Raw genomic sequence first — 24,834 nt, forward strand, 5'->3', positions numbered from 1 at the left:
GTACTTTTAAGATAAACCCACTATTAGTGATTTTACAACATATTGAAGTTCAGTGCAAAATGCATGGCTAACAAGTAAGAAAACAAAAGATCAAATAAAAAATTTTCTTGACTTATACTAAAAAATCTGCTCTCAACATTGTATGCTTCACAGATTTAGCAACACATTTCAAGAAAGGTTATATTTCTGACTGCTGTAGGTGCTGAGATATCCCTCCTGCAAATTTTTCACAATTCCGAAAATTGTGTTACGTGAAAACAATGCTTTAGAGTCAACTTTAATGCACATTCAGCCCACATAGACACTATAAATTGATTTATAGCTTGAATGTTAATCCACGAAATTAGAAGCATGGTAGATTCAAAAGAACAACAGCCATTGCCGTTTTCAAAAGACTGCAGTTCTAGGAAGTTTTTGGGTTCAAAGACCCATGTCCCCCCTTAAGAAAAATCTTTTATCACCATGGTTTCTAAAATGCTTCCTTAGGTGTTTGCTGTTGATGAGAAAGCGTTTAATTAATAAGCTTTTATATCCCAAACAAAGGGGTCAAAATGACTGAGGAATCTTGTAGGGAGTGGCAGTAAGGCTCTTCTGACTGGGTTTGGGTCAAACCAAACTGAAGCTACATAGAGCTATTTGTATTGTACGTCACCATACCACGTGCTCTGTGACGATTCGTAGCCCGATTTTAGGTTAGGAGCTACATTACAACAAACAAAAGAGCATTGTTTGCGAGGTACCTCGAAGCCACTTTGGCACGGCATCGCTCGCGAGTCGACCCGTTGCAAGAGCAGGAGCCGAAGCTTTGACGCCCGTCTGCTCTCTGTGCCGACGACCCCTCTCTCTTTGTGGGCAGGGCGGAAGAAGTGAAGAGCCACTCGTTCTTCGGGGGCATGGACTGGCAGCTAGTGTACCTGCAGAAGTACCCGCCTCCCCTGATACCCCCAAGGGGGGAGGTGAACGCCGCAGATGCCTTCGACATCGGCTCCTTCGACGAGGAGGACACCAAGGGGATCAAGGTGGGTCGGAAAGGCGGCCACTGCACGCTCTGGTCTTCCTTCCTGGCACTCGTCTCTCCACAGTCATTGGCTTTAGCACATGCCCGTTGCCTTTTGCCAGGCTTTGGCCACTCTTGCGACCATCTGTCACCCAAGGCAGAAAGCTTGCGCCGGAGGTCGGAGGCGGAGCATCTCTGCTCGATTCTTAGCCCGTCACCGGGCGTAGTATAGTAGCTTCTAGCCCCACTGCCAACAAAGATTCGCAGTCTAGACGACAATATGTTTTGCTGTTTACATTTCGCCTCTTCTTTGTGTTGTCCAACCTATCGCTACTGTCGGCAATCCATCCTCTTTCTTCTTTTTTTACTACATCATATCACGAGACATCGTGTGAGATGGCTTTCCTTTCATAGTGCTACGCTTACCGCCGAACTCTGCAGACGAGATTTTAAAAGTCTGGGAGACAACATCCTGAGAGTGCAATGTTTCCATCTAGTTTGTTGTTTCTTGTTTAGTTTACATCGTACGATTCATCTTGCAAGCGTAAAACACATTAGCAGTGGTGGAACTTGCGTTGAATTGCGCCAGAATGAACAACCTGCTACATGCTGCTCCAAAGGCTGTATTTGTAAACAATTTGCACCATGTCCGTGCCAAAAGGGAGCTGTTCTCGAAGAGGAAACTGAAAGTGTCTGGCACGTGGCATTGTGGGCGACGCCACTGAAAATGAAGAAAGTACAGTTGTTTTTTTTCGAATGCCTAAGTAGCATGTGCAAAAAGTAGGGTTGCGCGAATATGCATTGGGGATTTATGAATCCCCTCAACTCGGTATGGGTGGGCTCCTTTATATTTTAATTTTACGTAAAATCTGTTATTGACATACCATCCCACTGTAGGTATTGAACTTTTTGAGGCCACAGTCTATAAATATATCTAGATTAAATTTAACAGAGCTAATAAGTGGGATATTAGAAGCTTGAAAACAACCTTTGTGAGTTCAGCTGAATTTTTGTTTAGGCATGGTGTAACAGTAATGAAAGGTGCAGAGAAATGTGCTGCAACTATTCAATATTTGATTAAAAAAATATTTGGCCAAAACCACTGTTCGCTTTGAGTTTGCACCCAAAAGCAATTATTCGCACGAGCCTAAAGAAGAGTCGTCAGTTTTTGTGCAAACAGTGCTCACATTGATCGCAATGACTAGCTAGCGCTATTAATTGTGATCGGTTAGAGTAGCTATGTGCTCCGCTTAGCTGCTTTATGAACAGTAGCAGGTGGAATACGAGCGAGAGCAGTGTGATACAAACTTTATAATTTGCAAACACATTTTTACATCAAACAGACCAAGGTGCCACATGTACTCTTAATAGGTTAATTGAGACATCTGCAAAATTACCGCCATATGATCGTTCAGTAAATATCTGTAGTGGCCAGGTCCTTTGTAGGTATGACACTTTATATAGTCTTCCAACGCTTCAACAACTGCAGTTTTGAAAGTGAGAGATTCTCACTTTCAAAGATATTGTATAAAATTTTCTGACATAAAAGCTCAAAATTGTCTGCTCGAAAAGTGAGAATCTCTGCTCCAAAACCCGTTTTTTCCCTGATACAAGAGCTGCCCTAAGTCACCACTTGTCAGTTCCACCACTGCATTAGCAATGTTTCAGGTTTGAAACGGATAAAAGCTTCCATTTTTAAGCTGACGTGGCAGCCACTTTTTGAAGAGGTCTCCAGGATTCCTCTCTCATTGAAAGTGGCAACACTGGCTACCCGCACTGGAAGTTGCGAAAGCATTTTTGTGTTGGGTTCTGAGGAGTCGAGCGTGCTCATTGGGCCGTCCGAGTGGAGTAAACGGGCGGCGCACGCGCAGCTGTTGGAGGCGGACCAGGAGCTGTACAAGAACTTCCCGGTGGTGATCTCCGAACGGTGGCAGCAGGAGATTGCCGAGACGGTCTTTGAGACGGTCAACCTGGAGGCGGACAAGCTGGAGCAGAAGAAGAAGACCAAGATGAAGATGAAGTTCCAGGACGAGAAAGGTGACCCTCTCTCCTTCCTCTCTTGGGGTGACGGGAGGCCCTTAGCCTCCTTAGATAAACAGGAAGTTTGAGTGAATCCAGGGTGTAACCGTAATGAGTTGAACAGCTCTGACGTAGCCTCTATCCTTGGGAGTCAAGTGCCGTATTTTCCGCTGTATAAGTCGCGTTTTTTTTTGTTTTTTTTTTTCAAACATTTTTTTGGTGCAACTTATACAATGACGCAACTTATATAAGATTTTTTTTTTTTTTTTTTTTTCGAGGTGCGAGGCCATTTTTTTAATTTGCCGCGCGACATAGTTTGTAGAGCACCATAACTATGTAGCCATAGTTGGTGTTTCCCCCTCCAGGAGGCACTGCTGTTGCCGCACTATTTTGACTCGGAATGCGAGATATTTTAATTTTTATGGTTCCCCGAAGCGGCTCAATGTGGATAGGTAAGACGGTGAGAATAAAACTTTTACAGCGTGTTATTGATGTTGCCTAGTTCAGCCATGGTTACGTATTCTTTTGCTTCCGTCCAGTAACACTGAAAAGTAAGTGGGCTGGTATACACGCATTGCAGAATATTTTCTCATGTCTTCCTCAGTTTCCGTTTGATGAGCAGTTTTTTTGTGCCATGCTTCAGCCTTGTTGCTACATGTAAAAGGAAGGATTGTGCCTAGCCGATCTTTTAGGGGTACTAAAAAAAAGTATGTCAAGGTTTATCTTTCTGCTTCCGCATCGATGCTCGCGTCGTCACCGGGACTTGGCCTAGGCTAGGCCTAGTGCTCCAAAGCTTCATTCGCGAGTGTCTAGCTCCTTAAACTTTCGTTCGCTCGGCATGCATTTGCTCGAATAAAGTCGACTACCCTCTCATTTTGCACATTTTACGTCCTTTTGCTGCGAAACACTCCATTGCCTCCACTAGACAGCACCATACTATGGGCATTTCTCACGAGTCGAAATGCGCATCAAACAGTATGTGCGATCCAGCAATTGCGTAAACTAAAGAACTCATCGTGTGAACCGTGCAAAGAGGTGCGACATATACCATCTTTTCCATGAAAACGGCTCAGTATACGGATGTGCGACTTATACAAGGGTGCGACTTATAGTCCGGAAAACACGGTAATTCATTTGCGGCCTCCTTTCTTCTTTTTTTCTCTCTCTCCACTTTCTACATTCTTGGCCAACCAGAACATTTGGCCTACAGCAAAACCCCGAGAAATAGCCCACCTAAAATAGGAAGCAAATCAGGTGAAAGTGAAAAATTTGGGAATGCATGAAGAAAAAAAAAAAAAAAAAAGTTTAAAAAATGCTAGTTTTAGATATTGTGACCTGCAAAACTTGCAATTGCAGGGAGTGGGCGATGAACCAAAGACGATCTTCCCAGCCAGCAATGCTCTCATCTTCTGTCTTTGCAAAGTAACACTATTTCTGTCGAGGTCATCATTGACCAGAGCCCTGCAATTACTAGAAGTGAGCTATCTTTTGGTAGCTTTAAAAAAAAAAAAAAATGGGGCATCTCCCGAGATATTACCTTATTTTTTTTTCCCGACGCATTTTTTTTTTTGCGGTTGCAAGATGTAAATAAAAATTAAAAAAAACAAAGCTCTTGGCTCGCCATGATTGGTGTTTCCCCTCTCCCCACTTTCCTCCTTTCCAGCATTTGCTCTGCTAAGATGGAAAGAGTCGAGGGCTTTGTGGTGGAGGGGCTTGTCTACTTTCCGTAGCCTGCAACAAACTGAATGCTGTGGCGACTGGCTCGGATTAAAATATAATTTAAACGTTTGAATCGGGGACTTTATAGTTCTGCTTGACAGACAGGACCGCCGTCAGAGTTACTTTCTAGTAACCGAAACTAGTTTGGACCACTCAGTTTTTGCCCGAGACAATGTTGCAGCGGGACTTTTGTGGCCGTTTCAGAGTCGGACTGCATCATCCACGGCTACGTCAAGAAGCTGGGGGGGCCGTTTGCGTCCGCGTTCCAGACGCGCTACGGCAAGCTTTACCCCAACCGGCTCGAGCTTCACACGGAATCCGGTAGTGCCAAGCCTGAGGTGGGTGCTACGCCGACTTTACCAATCGCTCGTTGCAGCAGTTCCTCGTTTATACCGTTGAGTCGAGGTATCTCAAAAACACTGGCTAGCTCCGAAGTCTTTTTTTTTTTGCATGAAATGAGTCCTCGTAGGATGAGTTCCTCATTGCCTATCTCAAACAATTTTAAAAGCGGGGCTTGGCTGCCCAAACAATCCTGCTGATGCTGGCAGGGACTGTGTCCTAAAGCTTCTTGAAAGCCTCAACATGACTTAGAGTTGTCAAAAAAAAAAAAAAACGCTAGAAAATATAGATAGCCATTGCTGTGCCAAAGATGAGCCCGACTTGTGTTGCAAGTGAGAGGGCAGGCATTTGCAAGACTCTGGATTGCGTGAGCACGTAGTCAGCAGGACGGTCTTGCAGAACCAGCAGCTCATGCTGGCAAGGTTCTTTTGCGTGCTCGACCAACATGGACAAACATCTGGTGCTGTGTGGTCGGAGAGTACCAAATTTTCTAAAATATAAAGTTTTTTTTTCTTGAATTGCGCATTCCAGAACACGTTTTGCATTGCGTTTGAAATGAATATCAGCCACGAGGTGTGTGAGTCCGGAAAAAGCCATCCCTCCGACTTAATGTGAGAGATTGTGTGCGGAAGGAAACGGAGGTATGGAGAGAGAAGTTATAAGTTTTTGCATCTCATGAATGAAGAAATAGAGAATTTAGAAAACTTCCTTCATCATTTTCACGTTTGTACTTTGCACGTGCAAGAACACTGTGTGCTATGCTGGAGTGTGGGACACCCACTGATCTTTATGTCTATTTGCTGGGTCGCGTTTGACCAGCTCCGCCTATGAACGGGAATGCGGCCACAGTCGGCCATCTTTTTGGTAGAGTTATATTATCACTAGCCATCATAGTAATATGGCAGACAGCGCGATGGAGGCAGGCTGTCATAAAATAGCCGTGGATCTAGTACACTGTACCGTAGGTGATATTTCGTGCTTGATTGAAGTTGTTCGGCAAAGCAGATTTTTGAAACCCGGCGTGAACGGTAGCCTCATCTTTGAGGACCCGGCGAACGTTCTATGAAAGCGTAGCACCAGGGGAAAGCAGCGCAGCTCGAAAGCAGACTCCGTACCGGCGTCTGCTTTCGATGCGACTTTCGATGCGTGCTGTGCTGCTTTTCCCCGGTGCTGCGATTTCGTGAAACTTTCACCGGGTCCTCAAAGATCGGGCTACCGTTCACGCCGGGTTTCAAAAACATGTTTCGTCAAACAATTTTAGTTAAACGAAATATCACCCACGCTATTTTGATGGCAGCCTGCCACCACAACTGCCACAACGCTGTCTGCCATGGATGGATGATAGTGGCTGCAGCAGTTGTACCTTGGCTAGAGGTGATATAAATAACTCTACCAAAAAGATGGCCGCCAGTGGCCGCATTCGCGTAGCGGGCAAACACAACCCAGTAATTGTCATAGAGATCAGTGGGGACACCGACCAACTTGAGCGAAGCCAGGCTAAGTCGAAATACAAGGGACCCTCGCCCATGTTTATGCAGTTATGAAAGGCGAGGGTGTTTGTTTATGCAGAGGGTCCATAGCAAGGGCAAAAACAGCTTTCTTTGTTCTGCCCGTGCATTTTTTTTAATTCCTGCTCGAGTGTTCCGGCATTCCAGCATTGGTGCTTCCGCTTCGTGGCTTCATATACCAGTATACCAGCCAACTTGACAAATATACTGTGGTTCAAACGGGATGGCTCGTTGACAAAGAGCTCAGGCGGAAGAGAAACTAGGAGACAGGCGTATCTCCGAAGTTGGAAATGCAACAGTCGGAAGGAGCTGAGCAATAACGACGGGTGCAGTCAGAACGTATGCTAATATTTTCCCGATTTTCCTCCCCTTTTCACTTCTCTTTTGATTGCGGTATCTTTACACGGCCTCGGTTCATGTTATGATAGTATTTACCGTAAAATACCGGGCAAGCGCCCACTCAAAATTTAGAGATAATCGCTAGGGGTGTGCGAATACTCGAATATACGAATTCGAATCGAATAGAAAGTTCCCGAATAATTCGATTCGCGAATCGAATTCCTAGTATTCGGTCACTCGAATATTCGATATATTCGGCCAAAGATGCGCGGTCGGCGCGGAGCTGACAAAAAAGCCGTTTTTTCTCCCGATGTAAGCGCCGTGATATTAGACAGACCATGCGAGAAACACCTCTTGGTCCTACCATTCCACAAAAATCTAACGCGCAGGTTAGAAAAAAGAAAATTAACGAACGCCACGAACTTTATAGCACGCGGATTTACTCACGCTCATGACACAATCTTCCCTTGAATCACAACCGAAACAGAGAAGCCGGAATTCCGCGCCATGCCTAATTCTTTTCACGAGTAAAGCCCCTCGTTTCAAATTGAACCGCCGATGTAGAACACACTTGCCGCATTCACAGAAATCGGCGGCTGCACGATCACACAAAGAAAACTATGTTAACCAAGCCGATAAAACCAGCCAAGTTATCGTCGTCGTTCTTTTGGAGCCGCAAGCGCCGAAAGCCGCAAATTCTGATTCGGAACGAAACACAAGGGAAGAGTAGTGTGCCTAGATTTGAGAGGCGAGAAGGTGACGAAAAGACGAAAGCCTCGATCGGGATCGGGCAGGCAGGCGTCGTCGCTCTTTTGTTTGCTCGCCCTCTTTCCACGCGACAACACAACACATGCGCACTTACGACCAATCTGCGCTGGAGCCGTCTCCGTAATTTCAGTTTCGCTTGCTCTCTCTTTTAAATCAAGGCTCTCTAAAACAGGATAGATACGACGGAAAAATGGATGCATAGCGGCAGTCAGACGGTGACTTGCGCCACCTAACCACGTTTTGTTTTCTTGCTTCAGATTATATTGTTTAAGCCTGTTTACTCAGATTTAACACCTATCTGTTTATTTATGGGAAATAAAATCCCCGGTGTCCTTTTTCTTCCTTAAAATGGAGACCAAATATTGCAAAATGCCCCTTTTCTGCGATACACAAATATAAAAAAAAAGTCGCGGTGTTAGGTTGTGCTTTCAACGAGAGAAAAAAGGCACGCGTGGCTGTAACTTTTTTTTTTTTTTCTGTGTGTGACGTTTAGGGTAGATAGATTATGTTTGCGCCATAAAATTGGATCTTTAGTGCCCAACGTCCAACTGCAACTGCATTTTTTTTTTCACCAGAACTTTTTTACATTTTTGCTATTGTTCTGTACAAGATGCATATTCTACACCAGGCGCACACTCTGCACATATATAGTCTCATTTGCAGCACACTTTGAAAAATTCCAACAAATAAAATTACTATTCGATATTCGATTCGATATTCGGCTTTTTTTTCTTGATTCGATTCGGTATGCGATTCGAGAACTACTATTCGGCATTCGCACACCCCTAATAATCGCGAAAAAATGGGGGATGGGCGCTTGTCCAATCATCAATTCTACATATAAATGCAGTGTGCATATTTTTTCATATCTTGGAAATTTGAATATGGGCGCTTAATGTGGAATGGGCGGATGTGCGGTATTGTACGGTATATCTTTTTCTTTTTAAGAGCTTCAAAACCTGTCCTTTTATTATATTCGTGCAAATATGCTACTATCATCGACAGTTTGCGTGGTAATAGTAATTATATTTATTTTTAAGAGCTGTTAAACATGCCCTCGCATTCTGTTCATTATGTTAATGATAATAATGATTACGGGTTCCCCTTTGTCCTGGCACAGCTCATCTTCATGGACCAGATGGAAGATGTGTGCCCAGACTACGTCCAGGTGAAAGGGGAGCAGTGCATAGTGGTGAAGATGAAGGGGGACACCAAGGTGGTGATCACCAACTCGGACGAGATCGGCCTCAAGGAGTGGCTGTTGTCGCTACGCTCGACCCTCAAGGACTCCCAGGAGCTGCTCTCGTCCATGGCCAAGAAGGCCGGCAAGATCTACGGTACCACGGACAACCGGAACAACTTGATGGGGCCCGGGGGCGGCGGTGCCAACTCGCCCGCGCCGCACCGCAACGGCAACTGAAGCACCAACCCTTCCTCCCCGAGGCATTTCCAACGGAGGGCGGAACAAATCTCGCCCCCCTTTTTTTAGAGTTAACTTATTGCGGGTGGCAACCAAGGTCACAGCGGGGGTTGTCCCGCCGCTCCACTGCCCCTCTTTTGGGAAGGCCCGCCTCTCGCTCTCCCCTCTTTGTTATGAATCTGCTGGTCAGAAGCGTACGAGGGGAGGTCGTTCCTTTCTCGCCGCTTCGAGATCGGCGTTCCCTCGTGTCATTGTGCGTCCGTCAACGAACCGTTTGTTCCCCGTCTGGAGGCAAACTCTCTTCCTCACCCCGCTCCGACGCCCTTCGCACTTTTCCACGACAGTCACGTGCCATGTCCGGGTTTCTTGCGCCCTCACCGCCATTTCCTTTTATGACCTGTCCCCACGTGCTTTTTGCTTTGTTTTTTTTACAGCACCATTACCTGTACATGCATGTAAATAGGGTGTGTACATAAGGTGACCACACTGAGGGAGGGAGACCAAACAATGTGTGCATGCTTGTGTGTGTGCATGTGTAAATAGGTGTGCGAGGAATTGCCGTGCAATTGTGTCTGCATGTCTCCCGACCGCCCGGAGGCGCGACTGTTGTCTTCGATCGTGTCATGCTGTGGTCCCCGTGGGAAAGAGCCAGAGTCCTTTAAGACTCGAGCAGTTGCGCCTGTCTCTGCGGTTGCGCAACCTCCCCGTGTGCGTCTCGTGTGGTGGGGCGGGTGGGGCCGTCCCTCGGAGAAGGGACCTTTTGTAGGGTGGACCCTTTTGCAGCAGCTTAGAAGCTAGTATGCACACAGCAAAGTATACATAGCCTATATCTATTCTTTCCAGGGGTTGGGGAAGGCTCGGGACACGTTGCCCTCACATCCGCGGTCTTGTGGCCGCCTTCCTCGGCAAGGAAATGTTAACTGTGATAGCAACTCTTAGCAGTCCAATTCCATGTGTCACCGTCGCTGCCATAGGAACCTTGGTGGTGGTGATGCTAAATGAAAGCCAGCTTCGGGCACTCTACATTTCCTGGGTTCTTTGGCCGAGGCCACATCTAACTTGTCGGGTCCCGGTGGCCGGATCCCGGTGGCCGGGTCCCGGTGGCCGGGTCCCGGTGGCCGGGTCCCGGTGGCCGGGTCCCGGTGGCCGGGTCCCGGTGGCCGGGTCCCGGTGGCCGGGTCCCGGTGGCCGGGTCCCGGTGGCCGGGTCCCGGTGGCCGGGTCCCGGTGGCCGGGTCCCGGTGGCCGGGTCCCGGTGGCCGGGTCCCAGTGGCCGGGTCCCAGTGGCCGGGTCCCAGTGGCCGGGTCCCAGAGGCCGGGTTCTGGCATCCGGGTTTGGAGTTCTGGTGGCCAGCTTCCAGCAGCCGGGTTCCCAGTTTCTGGTTGCTGGGTCCCATTGGTCGTGTCCCAGTGGCCGGATTCTAGGTCGCTGGGCCCCCGTCGCCGGGTTCAGAGTCTCGGCGACCAAGTTCTGGGTGGACGGGTCCCGGTGGCCGGGTTCGAGGGGTTGGGCCTGACTTGCCAGGGTCCTGGACAGTTGACAGTGCAGTAAATGAGGGGGAACCATCAATGACCATATTAGACAATTCTTAGAAATCATGTCTTGCGTTAGCAAAATTTTAAGCCTGACCGCCAAACAAGCTGTTTTAGATTTTGAAATAATTTGGGACACCTGAGGATATTACCACTGTTGCCATTGCTATTCAAGTAAGACTTTCTAGCCTCGTTTTGGAGACTATAGATGTTCTTTTTCTAAGGTGCACTAACAAGGTGATGAAAGATGGCGTGGAAGAAGGTAAGGGCAGGGTAGGACTTCTGTATTGCTGTACAGGAGACATGCTCCAAATGTTCGGTCAGTTGCCTTCCTCGACAAAAGCCGAAGGTGGCACGTGCCTGTCTCAAGGGCCCGAATTGAGGAACATTGCATTAAATGGATTGCAGCGGTTGATTTGGAACCTATTCGGAACAATAGGCACTCTTCCAAATTTAATTGATCTGGGCGATTGCACTTGACCCATGCCGAATCTGGTGGTCACTCCGGCAAGTCTGGCCCAGCCGTACAAACTGAGCTTGGGGAAAGTTGCCACAATCAAGGACGTGGCACCGCATTGTTGAGCGCTGTGTTTGTCCCACGTGTCTGTCGTGGATCGAAGGTCTCTGTCTGCCACCGCATTACTATTGCCGATGTAGTGCCGCGCGTGGCGGGGACTCGTAGGCCGCCTCCGAGGTGATTCTGCGGAGGCGGCAAACGGCATGGGCGGTGAAATTGCTGTTGCCGCTCTCTCTGCATCAAACGTTGCGAGCTTGAGTGAGTGGCGGCAGCTTGCGTGTTGCCCCAGTCTGCAAACTGCCCGGAACATCGCTCCTGCATCGACTCTCTCCATTGTGCTACATGCAGCTCGTGCTTTTGTGGGATTGGTTGGCTTTGGTTGCTTTTCCCCTCTCTTCGCCGCCGTCGGAGGCTGCTTGCGTCCACACCACAGAATCTAAGGCAGAATTTATCTCAGGCAATTTGGTGAAGAGGACCTCACCGCATTTGTTTACGATGGCGGTTGCCCCAGAGTGTAGAGAAAGCAAACCAAATAGAGAGCGTTAGTGTGAATGTCAAATGCAGTTTCTCAGGTCTGGCGGGCTTTCTGTTTTCCGTCTTTCAATATTCTGACGTTCGTTGCCTCCATTCTCAAGCCTTTTTTTTTTCACTTGGTGCATTCCATATGGTTTCTCCACATTTCCTTTGTCGCATCGTCATCTGCTTTTCGGCAGGCGGTAGAGGTATCGCAGTTCAGTTGCATGGCCGGTTTCGGGTTTGCGTGGTCACCCTCCGCCCCCTCGCCCACCCCTCTGCCTTCGACCTCGGCAGCTCTACTCAGTTATGCAATCTCACGGCGCTTCTAATGCGCAGCCCCGCTCCACCTCCCCGCTTTCTTGGAGCGGCCGGTCGCTGCAGCGGCAGTACACGCATACCCGTCTGTCGCGCTCCCTCGTTGCGGGTCGGTCGACCGTGGGTTGGGTCATAGGTTGTAGTACCTGAACCTAAACACGTGCAGGCATGTGTGTCGGTGTGTGCATAATGTGTCTGGTGATGTACATACGCACAGTGCATGTAACCTCGTCCTACGTTTTCTCGTTCGTTTTGGTTCCACTCGCAGGTTGTTTTTTTTTGTTTTTGTTTTTTGCGACGGGGGTGGGGGCGGCGGTTGGTTTCACATGCATTTGTCTCTGCCACGCGATTCCATCTCCTGTTCTGTACGTGTGCCCACTTTTGCCGAGGGATTCCGACGACTTTTTTGGCGTTCTGCCTCTAAACTCTAGGTAGTTTTCTGTTGGGTTGTTTTAAGCTTTTCTGCACCATTCTTTATTGACGGGGGAGTGAGGGGGGACTCGGGGGTTGGGGGGGGAGGGGGGGAGGCAACTGCTGCTGCCACGGGATTACAAACCACACCCTAGGCTAGACCTTTCTTAACGGCTCGCGATCCTAGACTTGCCACGGTAAACACGTGAGCTACTGCACTCTTAGGGAAAACACAAAAGCAATCAGTACCTCAAGGGCAGCGTACGACGACGACGCATCGTTTCGTGCGATGCACGTGGCCGTCTACTTCGACGTTGTACAAAAGAGGAGGCGGTTTCGGTCTGAGTGCGCCGTAGCACGCGGCGACACCGCCGCAAGGCGGGCAGTTGCGTCGTGTGCTAATGCGGCCGGTCCTGCACCGTTTGGCGTAGCTTAAGAGTTCGGGGCACGTGCGCAAGCGTTGGCAAACGACTCGCGCGTTAGCATTTGTACTTTCCACAGGAACGGGGGTTCCGATGCAACTTATACGAGATAAAAAGAAAAAGAAACTTGTCCTACACTCGCCACTTATAGACTAGTAAGGAAAAGCACTTTGCTCCAAAGTGAGCATCGCCTAAGTTTTTTTACATCGACGTTTCGTGCCGGTCACGTGTCTGACGAGGCACGTAGGGCACCGTTGAAAGTTTCTGTTGTTTTTGGACACCTCAATATGTTTTCGGCGGACCATCTGCGACGAGTCACTTCCTTTCTTCAAAGTGTGTCGCCGCTTACGGCGGCCGTGCGCCAGGCGCGAACCGGACCCCCATCGAGTTCTTCCGAGCTGCGTTCCCGTCGGCCATTCTGTCGCTTCCCCGGTGTCTGTGCGCATGCGAAACGGACGGGTGACTTGCATTTTTCCTCCCCGCGCATCCTCATCTCGTGGGCGTCATGGCCCACCCATCCACGAGCAGAATCTAGTCTCGCTTCCTTTTTGTAACCTTTTGAAGATGGCCTTTTCGTGTTTTTTTTTTTTTTTATAGGCGGGCTAGGCAAAGGGGGGGTCCTTTACGTGTCGTGTACAGAACTGTAGAGCCGCGTGGCCGGTGTATTTATAACGAGAGTCCCCGGTCGGTCCCTTCCTTGTTTTTACCGCATTCTTCATTGTTTTTTTTTTTTTTTGTTAATTGCTGTATTAAGTGTTATTTCTGCAGCCTCGGTTGTGCTCGCAAGTGTAGCTGTCATATAGGTTGTTTTTTATATAAGTTATTTTTTATGTTTTAGGAATGTAGATACTTGAATAAAAGACACCCCTGAAATGAGTTTGCTGGCTACTCGTCTTTTCGTCAATTTGTGTGGAATTCGAAAAGGTGATCGTTTTTCTGACATTAATGGCTTTATTTGGTACCTGCACTAGAATCGAACAACATGCATTCACCGACTATTCACCAACTACTTCCTTCACAGTGCAAGTACAGAGCACGCGAGTGATCGCTGATGCTTACCAATTTTCGGGAGGCACTCACTCGATCGTATTACATTATAGCGAACGCCCACATTTCACCGATTGACACTTTAGCGAATAGTCGGATGCCGTGAAGCGGCATTTTCGGGTGGGCCAATTAGGTTCACGTTTTTGTTATGAGCCACCGCAGACTGTCGCCGCGAAGCGGCGTAAGCGCAGTGCGGCGGATGGCTTAACACGCGACCCCGTTATTCGCTAAAACGTCGATTCGCTCGAATGTCGCTGTTCGCTGAAACGTGATTCGCTCGTGATATGGACCCCCAATTTTTGTTCTCAAAGGAATGACTGTGGTCAAAGCTACTATGATAGTATGGTTGAACCTGCACATTCAGCGCATCAAGCTGGATTTGGGTGTTCACTGCTTGAGCACAATACAGAAAAATGACAGTCATGGTTATGCTGTGGAGTTTTCATCAGGGATGATGATTGAACCTGTACTCTGTTGCAGGTTGAGAAAAGCAGGGCAAGCGCTTCCCGCAAAGGCAGATTGAATGTGGGAGGAGGTAAGCCTAAGTCCACTTGCCTCCTTTCCAGCATTCACACTGCTAAAAGGGAAAGAGTGGAGGGCTTTGCAGGAGGAGGAGTAGTAATAAAGGCTCAAAAAGAAAAAACATTGTGTTTTTAACAATTTTTTTCACATAGCAAAAAATAAAAAAGAGACTCAGTTATATAAATTATTAACAAGCCTATTATGCAAATTTCTGTAACATAATGTAAAATTGCCATTAAACAGTTTAGGTGAAAGATTAAGCACTAGTATACCAGATTAGATTTGTTAGTCCATAAAGAGAAACTGCAATGACTGAGCAAGGGAGAAAATGGTAGGAAATGCAAGCGCTTGTGGTTCGTCTCCTGGCTCTATACATTGTCGGACTGTTTGCTTTGCCCTCGAAGCATACACCAAATGGAGCGTTTTGTTCTGCTGTTCAGTATGAATTGTGCAGCATTATAACTATAAATGCTTAAAATATAAAAAAAAAAAAAAAAAATGGACGCATCTTTATGTGGTGAATGATGTTGATTGGGGCGAAGCTATGGTGGTGCTGATGATACTGATTTTATTGTTCATAGGTAGTGCTGATGGTGCTGATTTTTTTAGAGCGCAGCTCTTAGGTGCCCGTTTCCGGCTTGAGCGGCGTCGCCGTCGCCGTCGCCGTCGGAGTAACCGCGCGGTGCATTATGGGTAAATTTTCCCGAAGGAACCCGAGGTCCTCCTGAGGTCCTTCGGGAGGACCTCGGGTTCCTTCGGGAGGACCTAGGGGAGGGTGGGGTCACATGACGATGACGTCATCAATGACGATGACGATGGCGATGCGGATGCCAATGACTTCATCGGCATCCGTATCGTCATCATCACTGATGATGTCATCGTCACGTGACCCCCCCAGGACCTCGGGTTCCTTCGGGAGGACCTCGGAAGCACCTCGGGTTTCTTCGGGAGGACCTCGGGTTCCTTCGGGAGGACCTCGGAAGGACCTCGGGTTCCTTCGGGAGGACCTCGGGAGGACCTCGGGTTCCTTCGGGAGGACTTAGGGGGGGGGGGGTCACGTGACGATGACGTCATCAGTGACGATGACGTCATCAGTGACGTCATCATTACTGATGACGTCATCGTCACGTGACCCCCCAGGTCACGTGACCCCTCCCCCCGAGGTCACGTGATCTCCCAGGTCACGTGACCCCCCCCCCCTTCCGAGGTCAACTGATCCCCCCAGTACCCTTCCCTCCTCCTCCTCAAGGGCTGCGCTCAAATTCGGCGTTACAGGGAGTTGTAAACGGCTTTCATTTTTTATTGCTCATAGGTAGTGCCGAGTTCGGGGTTGCGTTTCGACTTCATTATTACTGCTTTATGGTCGGTGAAATGCAGAGCCAGTGGTTCTCCTAGCGGATCAGCTTGGATCTGCTAGAAGCCGTGGGAATGCATCTCCTCCGCTTAAGTCAACGGTCCATGTTAGAAAGAGAATTTGTGGTATGGAACGTGGTTATATGTGCATTTGAGCGTTTGACACCAGCGCCTTCTTGTCTATAAACGTTGAGCCAATGCATGCAAAGTTTAACACTACGCATTTGACCGCAGCGCCCTCTCCTGTATAGACGTTGGGCGGCTACATGCAACGTTGGAGTTTAGCGTGGAGAAAGAAGAAGACGCCGTTCCGAGTGGACGTGTTTTCATGTTCTCCGCCGAAAGTTCCAAATCGGCTTCTGGCCGAGTTATTCCGTCCACATCTGAATCTTCTTCTGCCAACAGTATGGATACGTACCGTATTCTGATGCCCCGTTTGCCTTCAGGTAACGTCGTTCTCAATTCTTTGTTCCTTCACGCGGACATGGCTGCCCGACCATATCGTGCCCCGGATTTTAGAGATGCCATCTGTTCTATTATTGACCCAAAAGATATTATAAGTCTCGGACAATACCAGATGTCACACGTGTGGATGATCACGTGCACAAATGCTCTAGCAAAGGCCAAACTGGCCTCACGCGAGGAGCTTACCGTAAAAGGGAAGAGATGTCTCGTCATCGATCCCGAAACGAAAGACGTCAAGCTTAAGTTGATGTGGCTGCCGAGCCACATCGAGGATCGAAGAGTTGTGGAAGCGTTTCAACCATACGGAAAGGTGATCTCCATCGAGAGAGAAAAATGGAGGGTCCCAGGGATGGAAACTATGGAAACCATGAATAGACACGTAACGCTGTCGCTAGCAGAAGGCGTGTCCTCCTCCAAGATTCCCTACCTTCTGATGGTCTTCGGATGTCAGTGTTTCGTAATCCTGCCGGGCAGACCTCCGCTCTGTCTCCGGTGTAACAGGGTTGGCCATATTCGCCGCTTCTGTCGGATACCGCGATGCTCGGACTGCGGACGCTTCGGACATTCCCCAGAAGACTGCGTACTTACGTACGCAGATAAATTGAAGCAAGGAACTACTCGTGGGGAAGAAACATCGACGGAGCTCCTCATGGACGTCAGCAAAGTGGTTGAGCCCACGGGTGAGATCCCTCCTCCCGCTGATTATGAGGGCAAACCAGCTACTGACCAGTCACCTCCTGAGCCTGAAATAGAAACACAAGAAGAGTCTGGCCAAAAGGTTCCACCTACCCCTGGCGTGTTGGTGTGCTCGGGTTCCTCCCCGACGTGCGAAGTGTCGCCTGACTTTCCGCCCTTGCCTCAGGTACCCGTAGACGAAAGCACCCTACCCACGACCCACAGCACAACTCAGGACACGACCGACAACGACTCCCGTGACACGACCCTCGAAAAACCAACCTTGACTGCGCCTGAAGAAAACGACGTGCAGGAAATACCATCCTGGAGCCTGGTTCACCAGGAACCACGTAAGGATGACACGCCTGGTGACGGCTCATTTGCTCGATCAAAGCTCCTTGATCGAAAGCAGGGAGGCAAGCGCCAAAAGCCTTACACCAAACATGGAACAGGTTCCACATCGTCTAAAAGCATCCCTGTGACCGATCATCCCCAACCATAGACTGTCATGAGAAATAGATAGAAACACAAGACCCAAAAGATATTATAAGTCTCGGACAATACCCTTCCACTTCGAGTGGCCACCCTAAATGTTAGAGGTTTAAAGTCTAAAAGAAAACAGCATCAACTTCTCCAGCTTTTACACCACCAACAGATAGACATCCTTGCTGTGCAGGAAACTAAGCTTTCAGAAGAACATGAGACCGATGTTGCCTTGGAACCTTTCCTGGCCGATTTTGAAATGTGTGTAAGCCATGCTTGCGGCACCTCAGCAGGATGCTTTCTGTTCCTGAAGAAAGCTAGAGACTTTTCCTTCATTTCCCTGACCATTGATCAGGAGGGGCGCTTCATTTCCTGTGACTTAAAGTATGACGGCGAGGATTGGCGGTTTATGTGTGTGTATGCGCCTAATACAGTATCGGTGAGGAATGTGTTTTTTTCTTTCGTTGCTCATCATTTGGTAACAGACAGGAATATTATTCTTTTTGGAGATTTCGACTGTGTATGCAATATCCGAGATCGTGCGCAGCCGACGTCAAGGTATGATTCAAGCGCAACTCTGCTGGGATCAATCGTTGCAGACAACAATCTTGTAGACATTGGTGACCACAAAAATGGAGACTTGCATTACACACACTTTCAAAATTCAGCACATGCTCGCCTTGACAGAATTTACGTTCGCGGAGAATTATTCGCTAAAATTAGTGATTATAATGTAAAACCTATTTTCTTTTCTGATCACTGTCTGGTGTCAACATGTATTGGGGAGAGAAAACTGTCATCTTTTCGCCCCCAATGGAAACTTTGGAAATTTAATGTCACACTCTTATCAGAGAAACGTTTCTCTATTCGCATTCCGGATATTCTCTCATCTGTGCTATGTCTCCCGATGCTTTCCATCTTTGCTAAGTGGGATATGTTTAAACAAGACGTAAAGAACTGGGCTATAGAGTATTCTAGTCTTCTTGCGTTTGAACGAAAGGAAGACCGACGAAGACTACTTAACGCACTTACTACATATATGAGCTCGAATCTTTGCGTCCAGGAACTTGCACAGAGGACATTAATATAACCAAAGCACAGCTACAGCGATATGATGCAGAGAAGTACAGAGGAGCAGTCATTCGTTCGCGATCGGAGAGGTTTCTGCTACAGGAACCCCCTTCGCGGCGATCTTTAAATGACGAAAGACAGTACGCGCTATCAAAACAAATCCTAGCGATTGACCACGAGGACACTACCGTGTCTGATACCCCCGCATCTTAGACGTCTTTCTTGAACATTACAACAACCTCTTCGGTAAAATAATATCAGCAGGAGACGAGAGAGGCGTAGAAGAGTTGCTTTCACTTTTACCAGTCTTATCAGAGGAAGAAAGAACTATGATAGACGGTGACCTAACATTAGAAGTGCGAAATGCCATAAACGCACTACCCGCGAACAAGACACCTGGTCCTGATGGTCTGGGTGCAGAGTTCTATAAAACATTTATTGACTTATTAGCTCCAGTGCTGCTTGATGTATTCCGCGTCGGATATAAAGAAAAAATGCTTCCGCCTACCTTTTACCAAGGTCACACTGTCTTAATACCAAAGAGCAAAGACGAAGCAGTGTTGAGAAAAGCTGCAGGCTACAGACCAATATCATTATGTAACGTTGACTACAAAATATTTGCAAAATTACTCACCGAAAGAATTCACGTGGTAGCTCACAACTTAATTGGAGAACACCAGACTTGCGGAATACGGGAGAGAACGATTCAGACTAATGTGCACATTGCCAGGTCTGTACTCGACTGTGACTGAAGGCAATGACCAAGTTGCATTAGTACAAATCGATCTTTCAAAGGCTTTTGATAGAGTCAGCCATTCATTTTTGTTTCAAGTCCTTGCCCACCTCAATATCGGAGACACCATCCTCTCCGGCGTTAAATTATGTTATAAGGACTGCTCCACCAGGATCATAGTTAATAACATTCTCTCCGAACCGATTGCTATTAGGTCTTCAGTAAGACAAGGATGTCCTCTATCTCCACTCCTGTTTGCCTTATACTTGGAACCGCTTTGCCTGAGCGTGCTGACAAACCTCAATATTCGTGGGTACCAATATTGTTTCTCCGAAGTGAAGTTGTTGGCTTATGCCGATGACGTTACCTTTTTTTGTGCCGACAAAGACAGTGTAGAAGAAGCTCTACGCGTAACACAGAAATTTTGCACAGTCACCGGTGCGTCGGTCAATAATGATAAGTCCAGCGGATTTTGGCTAGGCATGTGGGGAACCACACCATCCAAATTTGCAGGGATCCACTGGAATCAGCCATCAATAAAATACCTTGGCGTACCCCTAGATCAGGCCAGGAACAGTGGGCCATATTGGACGTCAGTTGCCACAAACATTAAACGGAAAATAGATGCCTGGAGGGTGCGAAATCTATCCATCTTTACTAAGGCTGCCGTGTGCAATATTTTCCTTACGTCTAAACTTATGTACGTGTTACAAGTCCTCCACTGTGCCCGCCCACGTATACAAGCGTTCCATCGACTTTTCGCGACTTTCATTTGGAGTTCCTCGTGGGAACGGATGAGACGAGACAATTTATTCCTCCCCCTTGAGTGTGGAGGGTTGGGTCTTGCTCACTTATTTGTCCGTCAACTTGTATCTAGATTATTTTTCTTTAGGAATATCAGACATCCGCTACTGGCCTCGCTAGTTCAGACGAAGCTTGCGCCGCATTTGCCCTTTTTGATTGTTTCAACGACGGATGACGTTTCGTGTGTTCTAAGAGGATTTTGGAAAGAAGTTGTAGACACGTTGTTTTTAAATGTCCGGTTTTCTTTGGAATACTTGTTTAGTGTTTCTAGAAAATGTTTGTCTCAGGCCTTAGTTGAAAATTTTTTCACACTACCGATTTATAGATCAAGGTTTAAAGACAGCCCTGGACAGGATGTTTTGAAAAGAGTTAAAAAGATGTGTGTATCGCCTACTGCAAAAACATTTTTCTTTCAATTACACACTTCCACACTTCCGGTTAAAGCGTGGCTACAGGAAAGAGGGTTTTTCGTTCCATGGTCTATTAACTGTCGATTATGCAACAAACCGGAAACCATTGAGCACTGCTTCATATACTGTAATGACGCAGTGTATTTTTGGGACGTTCTCCAACGAACACTGAAAAAGGATATCGACTTCACCGACCACAGTATACGATTTCTCCTCGTTGAACAACATGAAGTTGTCCCTTACGATTTATTTATGCTTCTTGGGCTGCATAGTTTGTGGAAGTGCCGGATGATCGACAGAAATGCCGAACAGCCCCGTACGACCAGATCGCTTTTCATTGAAGAGGTAGCGAAAGTGCGGAGTGTGTACGAGGCCCGCCCACCGGTGCCAGATTGGTTTAGCCTCTTTGACGCGTGCTTAAACCTACCGCACTTTTAGATTGTGTAAATATGTAAATATCGCCGTTTATGCGTTGGGTGAATGGTAAATTCTAGCCAATGTAACCTTTTACTTTGTACAGAACTGCTAAAGATGTGTGTTTGTCGCCCCACGTGATTCACGTGCGCGTGTGTGAGATTCTGGTGACTGGTGGCCTGTGCCTGTGCTCCATTGGTTAGCATGTGTGGGCGGGACTCTACGTGCCATGGCGTGTGAGGTAGACTGTGACTTTTGGACCTTTTGTGTTGTTTGTGTGTGTACTGTTGGACTTGGCTGAATAGCTATTAGCAAATTTCCATTTATTAAAGAAAAAAAAAAAAAAAATTGGAGTTTAGCGTAGTGGTTAAGATGTCTGCCTCGTAAGCAAGCGGTCCCAAGTTCGAACCCCCGTCCGGGTGTATGGTTTTTTTTTAAAGTGGGCCGATCCCGGAGGCAGTACTATCGATGTGTGCACGGACGCCGGACAAGGCTAGACCCTAAGGAGCTTCGCCCCTAAAACAGAAAAACTTTCAGCCTTTCCACTCTGGTGAAGATGGAAGACCAGCGAAGCTGTACTATGATGGGACGACCTCAAGCACGACTTCTTGGACGACCTCAAGGACGCCGCCTAGGGGACAACGTCTAGGACGACCTCAAGGACAACTAGGACGACCTCAGGGACGACGTCTAAAACGACCTCAAGGACGACGCCTAAGATGACCTCGGGGACGAAGTTTAGGACTACCTCGAGGACGTCTACAACAACCTCAAGGATGACTTCTAGTGTTTGTGAATGGGGCCAGCTGAACATGAAAAACACAGGAAAAAAAATATAACATTCGCACCGCTGGACTAGCAACATTTAATGATGCCTATTTTTCCTTTTTTGCTAATCCTTTATTCCGTTTTTTTTTTTTCTTTACACTAACTTAGATTTTCTAAATCTTTACACTTGATTTACGGAATTTCTTTTCCTTAAATGCATTGACCTTTCTGCTGTTGGAATGCTCTCATCCCTTCTCTTCTGTCTTCTTTAAGCGGTCTTCCTCTTCTTCTACCTTTGCCTGGAACTCATGTCTTTCCGCAGGAAAACCTCTAAGTTGTGTAGTGCAACGGAAGGGGCACTAACACAGTCCTCGCCTTTTTCTTTGATGGCTAGGGCTTCCAGTAGTTCACAGGCAAGTTGATATTTATGTCGCCCCACAATGTTTACGTTGCACAACGTTGCCTCGCATTGGCATGCACGACGATGGGCTGCAAGGTGTCCTGCTGCTGTCAAGTTTCGTAGAGATGTGGCATGTTCCCTGGTTCTATCATTAATACAGCGTCCTGTCGGCCCAATATAACACCTTCCACATGTTAATGGAATGTTATAAATGACTTCTTTTTGACATTGGGTGTACCTTGTTTTGTGTGCGGTGTTACATGCTTCTTGGTGCCTACGTTGGTTTTCCTTTACCCTGCCGCACATTGAATACCCCTTGTTCGGCGCAGAGCTTATCACTTGGACCTCTTGCCGGCCTGCAATCTTTTTTAGCCGGTGAGTGATGCCATGGAGGTATGGTGCTACCACTATGGAATTTACAGTCTTTTTCTTTGTTGTTCGCTCGATGCCTTCCTGTCCGTGCTTCAGCTTCTGGGAGATCTTTTCGCATATTGATACCAGTAGTGTTTCCGGATACCCAGCATCAAGTAGCCTGGATATCTGAGTGTAAAAACTCTTCTGGATCTGTTGTCCACATGACAGATGTTAGTGCCGTGGTGGCGACCCCACTTTTCACGTTCTTTGAGTGTCCGAATTCGAACGGAAGAAACCCTTTGCAGGACCAAGCTTGGTATCGCCATTGTCGCGCATGCCAATGCGAGGCAACGTTGTGCATCATAAACATTGTGGGGCGACATAAAGATCAACTCGCCCGTGAACTACTGGAAGGCCTAGCCATCGAAAAAAAAAGGCGAGGACTGTGTTAGTGCCTCTTCCGTTGCACTACACAACTCGGAGAAGATTTTCCTGCGGAGTGACATGAGTTTCAGACAAAGGTAGAAGAAGAGGAAGACCGCTTAAAGAAGACAGAAGAAAAGGGATGAGAACATTCCAACAGCAGAAAGGTGTTACATTGCAGCCTAAGTAAAGCCAGGTAAGAGACACAATCCAAAGAACAGTTTATGAAAGGAACATAATGGCTTTTTACAGATGGCTGCTCGAGCCAACTCCGCGAGATCCCTCCCCGAGTTTGTTGTTGATGATTATATGGCCTCGTGGATATATACAGCATTTCTCCCCCCTAAAGATCTAAACGCTCAGGAGGTCGTCGTTGTCTGGTCGATCTTCTGAGAATCGGCACTGGTTAGGTGGTCCCTTGGTCATTTGCTGCACTCGAGCGCGTAGCAGGTATAAGATCTAGTCGCAGGCTGGCCCGTTGGCGACGGAACTCGTGTCCGGAGCTGATCAGCATGCCGCCACTGCTCCCCTTGTGAAGTATCCACCGTTGCCATCCGGGCACCCTCGGACAACCGGGTGACTCCAGGAACCCAGCGATGTCCTATGCCAAAATTGCGTGACCACACGGTCCTGCCAGCAAATTAAGGACGACTGCTGCTATTGGACGGGCGTGAGTGCGAGTGTTCTGGAAGACAGCAGTCAATCCGGGACCGAATGCGGTAGCCGAGTAACAGCTCGGATGGACACTTCCCATCTTTTGTGGGGGTCCTCCGGTAGCAGATGAGAAATCTGCCAGGGCAAGCCTTGTTCTAAGATTGCCAGGCAATACTTTGTGAATGCCCTCCTTAACTGTGTGCACCGCACGCTCGGCTAGTCCGTTTGACTGCGGATGGTATGGAGCCGTAGTCAGGTGCTGTACGTGGTTGTCTTGCAAAAACTTTAAAAACAGCGCTGGTAAACTGTGGTCCATTATCTGACACCAACGTTCTTGGCAGCCCGAATTGCACAAAAATAACGCGGAGTGCTCCCACTGTGGTCTCGGCCGATGCCGTCTTCATCGGTACTGCCTCTATCCACCTGGTGCCTGAGTCGACTACAATTAGTATCATCTTACCCTCCAGCGGACCAGCATAGTCTACATGAAGGCGTGACCACAGTTGGTTGGTGTTTAACCAACTGATGGGAACTTCAGCTGGGGGCATTGGAGACGCCTGGATGCAAGTCTCGCACCTTCTTACAAGATCTTCGATGTCTTGATTGACTCCAGGGTACCAGAAGACGGTTCAAGCCACGTTTTTCATGGCTGACATTCCTGGATGGGTGTCATGGAGGGCCAATAACATCCATCCGGCTTGGGGCAGAAGCACTCAATGTCCACAGTAGACAAGGTCGTGACTGCCAGCCAGTTCATTTCTCTTGTTGAAAATGGGCTGAAACCTCTTCTCTGTCTCAGCAAGGTGCCCTGGCCACCCCTGCTGAATCCAGATCTTCACTTGATGGATCGACTGGTCTTGCTCTGTCATGTCTGCTAGCTGCCTAGTTGTTAAGACACCAACATCCAGACTCTGGGTGTACAACATGTATTCCGCGGGCTCGCCATTGCTGTGACACGCGGCGTCTCAAAAACTGGCAGCCGACTAAGGGCATCAGCATTGGCATTGTCCTTCCCCTGGCGATACAGCAGATGGTACTGGAAGGATCCGAGAAGTAAGGCCCGGGCCAGCGCTGGATTCTTGCCACAGCCATTTGTGGTGATGCCTTGTCTGGGTGAAACTAACCTGTCGGAGGTTTGTGGTCTGTGACAACTGTGAACTTATGTCCATACAAATAATCTCGGAACCATGACACTCCAAAGACTAGAGCAAAGGCCTCTTCCTCAAGCTGTGAATAGTTCTGTTTGGCCGGCGTTAGTGTCCTCGACCGAAAACCAATTGGATAATCTGTGCCATTGGTGCAATGTGACAACCCCTTTTGGAGAGGCGTCGCACTCCAACTTCAAGGGCTTGTTTGGGTGGAAATGCACTAGAAACCGTGCGGTCTCCAACGCCTTGTATAAAAATTCAAAAGCGCTAACACCAAGGAAAAGAAGA

General features: G+C 47.9%; 2 protein-coding genes across 4 annotated transcripts in view; both read left to right on the plus strand.

Moving 5' to 3' along the window:
• Nucleotides 1-10,245, plus strand: part of LOC8033785 (G protein-coupled receptor kinase 1) — a 59,679-nt gene extending 49,434 nt beyond the window's left edge. For all 3 annotated transcript variants that reach the window (XM_029970357.4, XM_029970359.4, XM_029970358.4), the window contains exons 16-19: nt 857-1,019; nt 2,869-3,034; nt 4,940-5,073; nt 8,810-10,245. In XM_029970357.4, coding sequence (XP_029826217.1) covers nt 857-1,019; nt 2,869-3,034; nt 4,940-5,073; nt 8,810-9,109 — 763 coding nt within the window. In that variant the 3' untranslated portion in view covers nt 9,110-10,245. The remainder of the gene's footprint in view (nt 1-856; nt 1,020-2,868; nt 3,035-4,939; nt 5,074-8,809) is intronic.
• Nucleotides 10,246-19,638: 9,393 nt separating this feature from the next.
• On the plus strand, nt 19,639-20,823 carry LOC121836030. Its single transcript, XM_042290656.1, has one exon. It carries the CDS (start codon nt 19,654-19,656, stop codon nt 20,821-20,823), a length of 1,170 nt encoding a protein of 389 aa, XP_042146590.1. The 5' UTR covers nt 19,639-19,653.
• Nucleotides 20,824-24,834: the final 4,011 nt, after the last annotated feature.

This window comes from Ixodes scapularis, unplaced genomic scaffold, assembly GCF_016920785.2.
Source record: "Ixodes scapularis isolate PalLabHiFi unplaced genomic scaffold, ASM1692078v2 PGA_scaffold1__304_contigs__length_218370807, whole genome shotgun sequence".
NCBI lineage: Eukaryota > Metazoa > Arthropoda > Arachnida > Ixodida > Ixodidae > Ixodes > Ixodes scapularis.

Coding starts and splice junctions, on each gene's coding strand:
- LOC121836030 (XM_042290656.1), top strand. CDS start 19,654: ATGTGGGGAACCACACCATCCAAATTTGCAGGGATCCACTGGAATCAG.